At 34.9% G+C, this 13,291-nt stretch overlaps 1 protein-coding gene across 2 annotated transcripts in view; it reads left to right on the top strand.

The window, feature by feature from the left end:
• NDUFS4 (NADH:ubiquinone oxidoreductase subunit S4) overlaps positions 1 to 13,291 on the top strand; it is a 121,976-nt gene that overhangs the window by 63,878 nt on the left and 44,807 nt on the right. For both annotated transcript variants that reach the window (XM_027863339.1, XM_027863340.1), the window contains exon 3: positions 11,259 to 11,431. In XM_027863339.1, the coding sequence (XP_027719140.1) occupies positions 11,259 to 11,431 (173 nt within the window). The remainder of the gene's footprint in view (positions 1 to 11,258; positions 11,432 to 13,291) is intronic.

The following is a 13,291-nucleotide window of genomic DNA, read 5'->3' as shown; positions in this document are numbered from 1 at the left end:
TCAATAGACCCTGCCTTGGTATTGGACTTGGTGATATGCTGACATGCTCTTTAAGAACCTGTGGTCATTTCCATGCTGTCAGGAAGCATTGCTGTCAAAGCTCTTTTAAGGCTTCTGTAGAGTGACCCTAAGATTGCTTAATTCAATACTGTTAAGTAAATAAGGTTACTTAAATGAATATTTCTAATGCCCTGTCCCCCCATTATAAATTTTCCTACCTTTCATCACAATAGAGTAGAATGCTATCATAGCACAGCCAGACTAATTGAGACATGCCAAGGTCAAATCATGTCATAGGAGCTGGTGTGCTAGACATAATGTCAAGACACTTGAGTTCAGTCCACAAAATAGCAACAATACTAACAACAGTTCATTGTTCAGTCATTCTTTCATTCAACAAACATTTGTTGAGTACCTCTTATGTACTACAAGGCATTGGTCATTTCTCATGACATATAGTCACTTCCTTATAAGGGAACCTATAATATAGATAATTCAAAACAATGAATAACCTATAATTTCTACTGGACTCTAGAATGCATTGTAACATTTTAATAACAGATTTGCTTTCTAAATTATGCTTTATGCTAGTTCAGAAAGCTATAGGCTCAGATTCTTTTAGTGTATACCTCTAATTTATTATGCGTGTACCTGCATCCCCAGTACCATCCTACCTCACTCAGTGTTATTGCTACTAATATTGCCAAAGTTGGGACACATCATCTTTAGCTAAAAGGATATTAGTATCGCTTCTTGGTTGTTGGTGATCAAAATCAATAAAATGTAGAAGAAAAATCAGCACATGAAAACCCTTTTCCAGTATAATCAGAACAACTGAAAGAGCACTAAAAAAGGAAAGAACTTTGGAAAGAAAGTAGGCATCTACCTGAAACATTTTGTATTAGTACCACATCTTTGTGAATAAGAGATTTCTGCTGCATAAATCATTCATTGGAATGGTATCTGGTATTAAAGTTAGTTTTATGATCCCTCAACTGGCACCATCAATCATGTATGTGTAAGGTGAAAGGAAGGTTAGTCAAAATAAGATGAGTTCAGTAAAAGAAATGTTTCTGGTGTAAATACTTGGATTAAACATTCTAAACTCATTCCAACAGTATAACATTGCTGGAAGGTGCTAACCTGAAAATCATGCTTCAAACTAACACCAGCGATGAGCTAGTAGTTCATCTTAAGAAGTGTTAGAAAGCTGTGAATATGCTCGTAGGATTTGAATTTCTATATTGAATATACATTTTAAGCTTTGTCCCTAGAAGGTGTGCTTTTCACTTTCAGTTGGGATAGGGTAATGTAAGAAATAAAAATACAAGAGTGAATGGTGTTATTTTTGTTTAATGTATATTTTATTGTGAGAATTAATCAATAAACATTTTAAGTTTGTACATTGACAGGGCACTGTACTAAGCTCTGAGTATAAAAAAGGAAGCAAAAAACAGCCCTTTCCCTCAAGGAGCTTACAGTCTAATGGGTGAGATGACATAACAAAGAAATATATACAAAGCAAGCTACATATAGGATAAATAGGAAATAATTAACAGAGGGAAAACACTGGAATTAAGAGGGGTTGGGGAAGGCTTCCTGTAGAAGGTGGGATTGTAGTTGGAACTTAAAGGAAGCCAAGAGAGGTTAGTAGTCAGAGTGGAAGAGGGAGAGTGCTCTAGACATGGGGGACAGCCAGAAATAGTGCCCTTGAGCCAAGAAATGAAGTTTCTTATTTGTGACCTGGAGGCCAATGGAATAGCTGGGAAGCCAATGTCACTGGATTGAAGAGTGCATTTCAGAGAGTAAGGTGTAAGAAGACTGGAAAGGTAAAAGGGGGGCTGGGTTATAAAGGGCTTCAAATGCCAAACAGAACTTTTTGTATTTTCTCCTGGAGGCAATAAGAAGCCCTTGGAGATTATAGAGTAGGGGAGCTGATATGATAAGACCTGCATTTTAGGAAGATCACTTCAGTGACTGAATGGAGGATGGATTGGAATGGGGAGAGACTTGTAGCAAGCAGACCTGCCAGAAGGTTATTACAATAATCAAGGCATGAAATGATGAGGGCCTTCACTAGAGTATGGCCCATGTCAGGAGAGAGTAGGGGATATATTTGAGAGATGTTGTAAAAGCAAAATATAGTGAGGAATCCAGGATGACTCCTAGGTTGTAAGCCTGAGGAATTGGGAGGGTGGTGTTGCCCCTCTGCATTGAGTCATATATGTAGGAGGAAAATTTGGAGAGAATGGTGTCCCTAGAAAGAAGAGAGTATCAAGGAGAAGAGATTGACCAGTAATGTCAGTTTGCAAAGAGGTAAAGGAGAATGAGGATTGAAAAGAGGCCATTGGATTTGGCAACTAAGAGAATAATAGGGAAGGTTGGAGAAGAGAAAGGTTTAGGGGAAAGATGAATTCTGTTTTGGACATGGAGTTTGAGATGTCTACTGGACATCCAGTTTGAGACGTCTGAAAAGCAGCTGAACATGTGAAATTGGAGATCAGCATAGAGATTGGGGCAGAAAAGATAGATTTGAGAATCATTAGCATAATACCTCAAATTGAATTCTGGAGTGGCAGAGCCAACAAAAGGTGAGGGTGAAATGTTCTTTGAATTCAAGGCAACTTAAGAAATCAACAGTAGAGATTTGTGATACAGGGGTAGAGGCTGGCTAGTAGTCTACATGGATGCAACACCAGTGGTGGGACAAGTGGTAAGGACAAAAGCACCAGCAGGTTCAGGCACTCAAGCCAGAAATGCTAAGGAGACCTCGTCACTGGTCAGAAAGCAATTAGAGGGGACCACTGTCTTAGCACTGGATGCAGGACCAGATGCTATTTGGCATTTGCCACTACCCACTTCAGCATCACAGTTCAAGGGCGGAAAGGAGGATTTTCCAGAACTAACTCTGAAAATAGCAGTGCAAAAAAGCCTGAAGCTTGGGACAGTACCCCTTTCCCCCCCCCCCCCACCCCACAGCAGGAACAAAGCCCAACTTTAACATAAAGAAGACAGCAGATGGAAGCAGCTATAGGCAAAGCCTCAAAGAAAAAAAATTTGAATTGGTCCAACAAGTATTTTTGGAAAAGCTAAAAACTTATTTTCAAAATTAAATAAGAGAGGGGGCAGCTAGGTGGCACAGTGAATAGAGCACCGGGCCTGGAGTCAGGAGGACCTGAGTTCAAATCCAGCCTCAGATATATAACACTTACTAGCTTTGTGACTCTGGGCAACTCATTTAACCCCAATTGCCTCACCAACATACATACATACATACATACATACATACATACAAAGAATGATAGAGGAAAAATTGGGTAATGAAATGAGGGAAGAAAATAGTGAAAAGACAATAGCTTGGTACAAAAATACTGAAGCAAATAACCTTTCAAGAAGCAGAATTGGCCATATGTAGAAAGAGGTACAAAATCTCACTGAAGAAAGTAATTCCTTAAAAATTAGCATTGGACAACTGGCAGCTAATGACTCCATGAGACAGCAAGAAACAATCAAACAAAGTTGAAAGAATGAAAAAAATGGAAGAAACTGTGAAATATCTCGTTGGAAAAATCATTGACCTGAAAAAATAGATCAAGGAGTGAATTATTGGACTGCTTAAAAGCCATGATCAAAGAAAAAGCCTAGACATTATATTTCAAAAAATCATCAAGGAAAACTGCCTCAGTATCCTAGAACCAGAGGTAAAATAGAAATTGAAACAATCCATTGATCATCACCAGAAAATGATCCCAAAATAAAAACTCCCAGGAGTATTATATCCAAATTCCAGAGCTTTCAAGTCAAAGAGAAAATATTTCAAGGAGCCAGAAAGAAACCATTCAAATACCATGGAGCCACTATTAGGATCACACAAGATTTAGCCATTCCCATGTTAAAGGAGCCAAGGACCTGAAATGTGATATTCCAGAAGGCAAATGAGCTGGGATTACAACCAAGAATAATTTACTCAGAAAAACAATATAATTCTTCAAGGGAAAAAAGGGGGGAGGAGTATTTAATGAAATAGAGGACTTTCAAGCATTCCTGATGAAAAGGTCAGATCTGAACAGAAAATTTTGATTTTCAAATGCAAGACTAGAAGGAGTTTTTATAGTAGAGGAGAAAATGGTGGGGAAGGGGAACAACACTTGAACCTCACTCTCATCTAAATTGGTTCATAGAGGAAAAAACATACACTCATTTGGGTATAGAAATCTATCTTACCCAACAGGGAAATAGAAGAAGAGGAGGAAGAGGAGAGGGGCAGATAAAAAATAAGTCAGAGAAAGAAGGCATTGGTTAGAAACAAAACAGACTTTAGAGGAGGCAGAGGATAAAGAGAGAAAGAAAGATAAATAGAAGAAAATAGAATGGAAGGAAAGGTGTATTTAGTAGTCATAACTATGAATGTGAATGAGATGAATTCCTCCATAAAATGGAAGTGGATAGAAGAATGAAATAGAAACCAGAATCCAACAATATATTGTTTACAAGAAACATACTTAAAACAGAGACACACACAGAGTTAAAATAAAGGGCTGGAGCAGAATCTATTATGATTCAGTTGAAGTAAAAAAAAAAAAGGGGGGATAGCAATCATGATCTCAGATAAAACAAAAGCAAAAATAGACCTAATTAAAAGAGAAAAGGAAGGAAACCACATCTTGCTAAAAGGCATAATGGACAATGAAGTTATATCAGTACCAGAATCCAGAGAGAAGAGAGTATTGAGGAGAGAGTGACCAGCAGTGTCAAAGGTTGCAGAATGATCAAGGAGAATGAGAATTGAGAGAAGGCCATTGGATTTGACAACTAAGAAATCATTAGTAACTTTTGAGAGAGCAGTTTTGGTGGAATGATAAGGTCAAAAACCAGATTGTGAGGGATTAAGAAGAGAATGAGAGGAGAACAGGTAGAGATGACTTTTTTCGAAAAGTGTAGCTACTAAGGGCAGAAGACATATAGGATGGTAGTTGTTGGAAATGGAAGGATCAAGTGAGTAATAGTGTTTGGGGCTCTATTTGGTTCTCTTATGTGGCGTGTGATGTCTCCACGTCATATGACTTGCCATCAAAATGCCTTTTGTGTGAGGTCAAAGCTCTAATAATTAGCAGTGAAAGAACAATTGATCATAATTAGATAGGGATTTAAAAAATATAATTTCTGTGATAGTTTTTACCTTCTTTCCCTTAAATCTGTGAATGTTATAGGTTCTTTTTTCTTGATTAAAATTTATTATTACTTTTTTTTCAGTCTTTTATGGATATATTCTTTCTCACACACACACATGCACACACACACACACACACACACACACACACACACTCACACACACCCCTACCTTACTTTGGAATTGAACCCTCCCTTGTAACAAACAGTTAAGTAGACAGCCTGTACAGTGAACAACTGACAGTGTATGCTTCATTTTCTCTTCTGTGGGACCAAGATTACACTAGAGGTTCTTAAGTATACCACTCAGATGCCTTGGATTAGCGAACAAAGGTTCATTTAATAAGGATTTGCTAAAGTGCCTACCGTACAACACCTCTGTCTTCAAGGAATTGAAAGGAGTTTGGCCAGAATATTTTAACATTTTATAGAACGGGGAAATTTTTCCTAAAGCTTCCTCTTTCATCCCCCTAAACATAAGAGTATTGAAGATCCACTGCATGGTTAAGCAGTAGCTATCTGGATAATTTCTTTTGTTTTTAGAGCCCTTTATCCATAATATTTTCCTAAATTGAAGGATTTCATAACAAAGGAGAGGAAGTTTTGGTAGTCAAATTAATTTTGATACAGTAGAATTTCTAAGTATACTTCTTTTTAGTTTTTTCATTTAGTTTTTTAATTTTCAACTTAACCTCAAGATTGCTTATCTGTACTTCGGCATCTTAGAAATTTTATCCCATTTCCTTGGCTTTAAGGAAAACTTGCCCAGGGTGATTACTATCCATAGTTGTCACATAGATATCTTTGAATTTTGCAAGCAGATGACCTGTGTTTAAATTATAGCTTTATCACTACTTGTATGACCCTGGGCAAGTCACTTAATCTCTGTAAGCCTCAGGGAAATGAACTTTACCTCCAAGGATTCTGTCACATTAATTGGTCCACCTCCTATATTCAGGGTGTCACTTAAATAATTGGTCATCTTGACCCATCCTAGACTCATTTTATATTTGTTTGCCTCTAGAATACTGTACTCAGTGACAATTGTAAAATGCTTTGAGCTCTTCAAGAGAAAGAGATATGTTAATACTATCTGCCTCCTTGTTGTTCAGTTGTTTTTTGGTAGTCTGACTCTTTGTGACCCCATTTGGGGTTTTCTTGCCAGAGATACCGGAGTGGTTTGCCATTTCCTTCATCAGTTCATTTTATAGATGAGGAGACTGAGGCAATCAGTATTAAGTGATTTGTCTAGGGTCACATGGCTCAGTAAGTAGATACTTATCTGAGACCAGATTTGAACTCAGCAAGATGAATCTTCCTCAGTGCAGGCCCAGCGCTCAATCCACTGCACTACTTGCTTCCTTATAACTCTAAAATTCAAGATATGAATTATCCTTTATCTTTATCACTTAATGAATTCCTAAATGTCCATACTGAACATGAAAATTATGTTCACCTTGCATTTCCTTAGAACTTGTCTTTCAAAATCATAGTGATGATAGTGATGATGATGAAGCCTAGTGGCACAGTAGATAGAATGTTGGACTTCAGTCCAGAAGACCTGTGTTTGAATACTGCCTTAGATATTTAATAGGTGTGTGACCCTGGGCAAGTCACTTAACCTCTCTAAGCCTCAGTTTCTACATCTATAAAATGAGAATAATAATACTGCCTATCTCACAGGGTGATTGTTAGCCTGAAATGACATAATGTATAAAGTTATTCGCAAACCTTAAAGCATTATATAAATGTTATCTATTACATCATGAATCTTAATAGAAAAAAATCAAGTATATTAATTGAATATAAATTCAAAGGTATTATTTTGTAACTAACAGTTTACAATTTCATCTCAACTAACCAAATTCTTGTATGTTATAGTTGTTTTTAGTTTTATAATGTTCCATGATAACTATTCCCCCCCCCCCCAAAAAAAAATTCTCATGCAATTTCAACTTATTACCAAGGCCTGGTAAAAATTATGGCTTTGGAGAGTATACTGAGAGGTCTGTGGTAAATTCATTTAAAGTGCAAAAACTTCTATTTATTTCTCCTTTATGACAAATGTAAACTGTTAAGGTTAAGTGGGTGGGGCAACCGGAAGTAATTACTAAGGCCAGTGGCATTTTTGTGGTTTAATAAAGGCAGAAGCTAATTATTCAGTTTTTATTTAAGTGAAATGATGCCAAAAAGGAGGTTCCTGCGGAGCAGCTGCACTCCTTCAGTGTTACCCTAATTTACCACAGACACAACTGTCACAAACAGAACTTTTAAACTTGATATATCGCCACGAAAGTTGGGAGCCTTTTGTTTAGAGTGCATGCAGAAGAACCCCTTTATACAAATCAACCGGCAGATGACGGACAATGATGAAAATTTGATTCTTTGAAGTCATAATGGTCATTGAAATGTGTGAAATTCTGGTATTGAAAAGAGAGCAGCCAGCAAGACTCTAAATCCTGGGTGGTTGCAAGAAGCTTGCTGGGAGGTTTTTCTGCATTTTGACACCAACTTCCCATTGCTTGTTCACTGCTTCCTTTGTTTAAAAAAAAGTTGAATTCACACAAGATAAATGGTCTTGAATAGTTGATAACCGAATCATATAGTTTTTTATATGAAAAGCTAATATTTAATGAGAGTAAAAAAAGACTTTGGCCCCTTGATGTTTGGAAGAAAAATGTGATTTACTTGAATCAGCACATCATTTCTTATTATTTTCTCTTAGTTTTTCTATTTGGTGAATTATTTGCTACTCAGGGAAAAAAATGGTAGGCCCACCAGCTGCCACCTCTTTTAGAATTTTTTAATATAAAGTAGAGATGATGCTATAGGTGTGGACTCTATTGCAGAAGAATTATGTGCATCCTCTCAAAGTCAAATCCAGATTCTGGTAACATTGAATTTATGAACTGCAATTGGGTTTTCCTCTATGGCCTACATCTGTGGGAGTAGAATGTATTACATTTTTGGAACTTTATCTTTGGAAACATCTTTATTCAGATGTTTCCATCTTCTGTAGTAATATAAGTGAGTCATATACATCATTCACATTTTAAATATTTAGAAAAGGTGTTTTTTTTTTTTTTTTACTTTGGTAGGATAATGTCATTATTTGTTATAATTGCATAGATTGCCATTTTCTACATGTCAAGTAAAAAATTGACTAGTTTACAGAGGAATTTAGTTCAAACTTTTTCAGGTGAAATTTGAAGCCCTAGTTTACCTTAACCATACTCATTAGTTGTCAGAAAATGTATTAATTTATTTAATCTATAGCCAAGTGTCTAGTTCATTCAGATTGGTAAAGTTTCAAATCTTTGTTGAATTCAAGGTATTTCTGCTCTACTACATTTTTCCAGAACCCAATAAATCATTATTAGCAGGTGATTCTCCAACTTTTAAACTGATTTTTAATGCAAGAGCAAAAATCAAGGAGCTTATTAAAAAAAAAATCAAGGTCATACTTATAACCTAAAATGACTTTCAAACATTTTGTTTTTGAAAATTGGTTCACAGGTAGCTCATTGAGAACTTGGACTCAAAGCAAAGCATTGAGGACAGAGTACAGAGTTCAACTTAGTGCAGCATAGTTCTTTTCAAGTATTATATTGTTTTAATGGCATCTTGAAGCGGGAACTTTAGCCCATTGAAATGTCGCTTAAAGGACAGGTTCTTCTGTCACTAGCTGAAGCTGTGTGGATGAAATGATCACAATAGAGTGTTGTAATGCATTTTAAAAGTGTGAGAAATCAGTTTGTCTAGACTAAGAGTGCGCCTACAGGGAATAGGAATTTTAGAGCTTCTGTGCCCTTTAGGTGTCAAGTATGTCATAGATGCCAAGCTTTTTTATTCTCTATCTTTGGCAACAGCTCAGCTATGCTACAGTACCTTACATGTCTACTGCAAGCAAAAACAGTGATTCTATGTCAGGACAACTTGGGCTTCAAAATCCAGAAACTTATTGTCCTGAGAATCGTCTGTTCAAGTGCCAACTTTAAATTGGGGAAGATATCAATAAATAATTGCTATATTCCCAGAAGGCATGGAAACATAAGCAGTTAAAGTCAAAAATATAAAAAGATTAGCAACATCATGTAGCTATTCACTATCTAATTGAAACAATAAGTAATTTTCTTAATTTCAGGAGGTTTTTGTCATAATTCACGTTAAACTGTAATTCAGCACAAATCAAGGGGAAAAAACCATCTTAATGTTAAATATACTCATTTTATAAATTTCTGTACCTAGAATACAGAGAAGTATCTCTTTCTAAAACTAGATTCAGCATCTAATCTTGTGATATCTAGAATTCATTTTCTTGGGAATTAGTCCTCATGTTTTAAAAATTCTGGTTTACTTGTTATTCCTGCAGTTCATTCATGGGTTCATGGGAGTAATAGTTTTACATTTTAGGATTCTGAGTCTTACCGTTGATTTTTCTGTCATTGCAATATGGGACAATTAAACATTTTCACTTTTATTTCAGATACCATGCAACAGTTGTTTGCTTTTCTTTTTTATAATGTAGGCACATACTTGGACTGCATATTTGTATAAATATATGTGTATCATTTTGATAGTTTCTGTAAACAGACAAGCTGTGACAGAGAAACCACACCTCATTATTGGTACAGGTGGAAAAGTATTGTGTTAAGCATAACATTTATTGCCAACTAAAATAAAAAACTTTGAAGTGTATTACTTTTTAATCTTGTGGGTGTATTAGACCAGTATAGTCAGAAGTACCTGTCAAATCTTTTCCCCATGTATGTTGTAGCTTTGAATAATAATATGATTTCTTTTATTTTTAGCATTGCTAAACATATATTACCATAAACAACTACTTTTGTTTAAAATCAAAAAAAGTTTGGTCAGTTTTTATTTATTGGGCATTAACATAAGTTTATTGAGGTTGTTTTTTATGAAAAAGTAATATATATTACAAGAGTTGAAGAACATAATTCTGTACACAGGCTTATTATTTGCAAAGCATAATCTTTAGTTTTATAGTTATTCTATAGGTATTTCATGTTTACCCCCACCCCCGTCCCCACCCTAGTCATCTTAAATAGCTGTTCAAAGCTTACTTTATTAAGTGAAATGTGAATTAAGACTTGCTTCATTTCTGGGAATGATTTGGAAGCAGTGCTAATTATTTTTCAGAGAATAAAATATTTTACTATTATTAAATAGGGACAGAAATCCCGAAATGTTTTATTAAATATGTTTATCTGGTTATTGTGTGTCATGTCAGTATTGCTCAGACTTGTTAAATGAATTTAATACAGATAGCCATATCTCTGGATATTCACTGCATTAACATTTTGTTATTGACCAGAGTATGTAAGGGGGTTGAGGAGGAAGGAATGGTCGAGAAAGTTCAACCTTAATATTTAGCATACAGAGCTGGGAAAATTATAAAATTTCACCCTTAGCTTTGGAGGAGAGATTAGATTTGATTCATCCTTATCTTAGAAGACGTCAGCATCGGCAGATAAAAATACCGTTTTGAGTTTTAATTAGTTTTATTTTTTTAATGGTTTCAGTCCTTCCTGTAAAGGAAATTAATTGTTCTCCATAGCGAGACACTGATTATAGGGTTTGTGGCTATTGTGTTTTTTCCTACTTAAAGTTTAGTTAGAATTTTCATTATCTCCAAGCAGAAGAACTCTTGTTTTCATTCTCTCCTGATACTAGTTCATGAAAAGAGAGCCTTCTTCCAGCAAGATACTCTAAAAATTAATATTACTCCTTTGTTAAGTTGGTAGGGTACTGTATGTTTTTCAGTTTAGCAACTATTGTAAAAGCTTCAGCAGGATTTTTTTTTTTTTTGACCAGTAAAACTGTGTGGGGAGAATTAAAGGAGATGTCTCAGAACAACAGGAAGACCCTACCATTTTCATAAAGAGATTTGTTGAATGTCTTGTCTTTCATGTCTATCTGAGAAATTAAATAACCATAAAGAAGTAGAAAACCAGTCTACAAATAAAGAAATGTGAATAGATTAGTGTAAAGAAACAGAATTATAAAAGCACATTTGTAGGTATACAGTCTGTCTGAAACATGTTTGTTTGTTTGTTTCTTTTTAGGATATTACTACATTGACTGGTGTTCCAGAGGAACATATCAAAACTAGAAAAGTTCAGATTTTTGTTCCTACTCGCAATAACATGCAGTCTGGAGTAAACAACACAAAGAAATGGAAGATGGAGTTTGATACCAGAGAGAGATGGGAAAACCCGTTGATGGGTTGGGCATCAACGTGAGTGCTATTTGTTGGCTTAATTTGGACTTCACTTTTACTTCTGTACAGTTTTTTGTTTGTTTTACTTTGAACACTTTAAATTTTTGGGCTGTTTCATGTGCAGTGATGGTATGTTTTGACAGTGCTTATGAAGGCCAGTTAGTATAGGCACTCTGCCTGAAGAAACATAAAATGTGGAAATTACATTGATGCCTTTCCTGCTATTATGTTAATCTGGACCAGCACAGTACTGTGTATACAGTGAGTACTGAGTAATGGTTGCCCAAATGGCATTATACTCAGATCAGATATTTCAAGTTACACTTGGGTAATTAAGGAAAAAGTGTTACTAATTTTGTGCTTCTAGCTTTAGATTTATAATCCTAGTACATTACTCTTTTCTTCTTAATATTAAGTCACAATGAAATTTCTTTATACAGTTTAGAGGGAAGTCGTCAGGTAGGTTTAGAATTTAGTGCTCTAACTTATTTGAGAGAGTTTGCCAGTCATTGGGGTCTATATAAACATAGTAGTCATAAAATGTTCCCAGTGTAAGTGACTTTACCCTCAGTGGTATAGAGTCAAGTTCAGTAAATGTTAATACTAATGATGTCTCAGTCTAGGACATTCAGATAACCCCTAATATTAATGTTGTGGTCAGGAATTCTTAAGACATTTTATGCAACTCAGTTCTAGCAAACTTTTATTACCAGTCCAAATTAACTTTCTAGTTTAGTAAGGTATGTTGCTTATCTTTTACTGTAGATGTAGTTGGACCTGTTTAAAATGGCTGCCATTATTAAATTTGAATATAGCTTTCTATAATTAGGCAGATTAGATTTTGGCATTGCATATCCTCCAGAATAAGTCTACTGTATAACATAAAGATTTTTAAATCATACACTAGAAAGATGTGAACTTTTAAGAAAAAACATAGTACTGTGATTTCATTAAACATGAAATTTTAACGCGAGCATTACTTAGCTTTCCATTCCTATCTTCAGTGTTAAAAACTCTTTTAGGGGCTTTGGACTTGTATACCTTAATTTACTTCAACATTTATCAGATATTTATCAAGGATCCACCACGTGCAGTTTACTTTGATAGACAGTACTTTACTTGAGCCTAACATTTCATGCAAGAATACAGTTTGAATTTAGATAGACTATTTTGGATTTACTATTCTTAAACAGAAGCTTATATGATTATATTATTTAAAGCATGTCTAAGTCCAGAAATCCCTGTTTGGGTTTTGAAGTAGTTTCACAAGCTTCTAAATATGTTCTGCCTTTAAAAAACAAACAAACAAAAAAAAAAAACCAAAGAAAAAAGAAACATGGACATTTGTACCATTGTATCATATCTTTTTTTATGCCATCATTACTTTTAATGAATAAATAATACATACCCTATAGGTTAAACCTGACTCTTAAGTTCTCAAGTACCTTTAAAAATTAACCATAGAAACTTTATAGACCAAAGAAATATTTAGAAGAACAAAGGATATCTCACAATAACGCAATAGTTATAAAAATGGTGCTTTATAAAATAAATCTTAAGTTTGATAGAGGTTTCATTACTCCCATTTGTCCTGGTAGTAAAAGAAAAAAATTTAGCCAACAGGTTTAACTATATCACTTCTGCTCATTTTTGTTTTTGTTTTTGTTTTCTTTAATCTCAGAAATAGAGCTTGTTACAGCATTAAATAATTTTTGAAAATATTATTTGGGCAAAGCAGCTTCTTCATTTATCATACCTGCTACCAACCATAACATTTAATGATGTGACAAAATAGCATTTAAGACATTAGGTATTGTGAAAAAAACATGGAATTCTGTATTAAGATATTTGCAAAGTTGTTTTTAAAGCATTTATATT

Source organism: Vombatus ursinus, unplaced genomic scaffold, assembly GCF_900497805.2.
Source record: "Vombatus ursinus unplaced genomic scaffold, bare-nosed wombat genome assembly UNPS02014772.1, whole genome shotgun sequence".
In the NCBI taxonomy this organism is placed as follows: domain Eukaryota; kingdom Metazoa; phylum Chordata; class Mammalia; order Diprotodontia; family Vombatidae; genus Vombatus; species Vombatus ursinus.
Note: the sequence above shows the minus strand (reverse complement) of the source record. Positions and strands in the feature narration are given on the sequence as shown.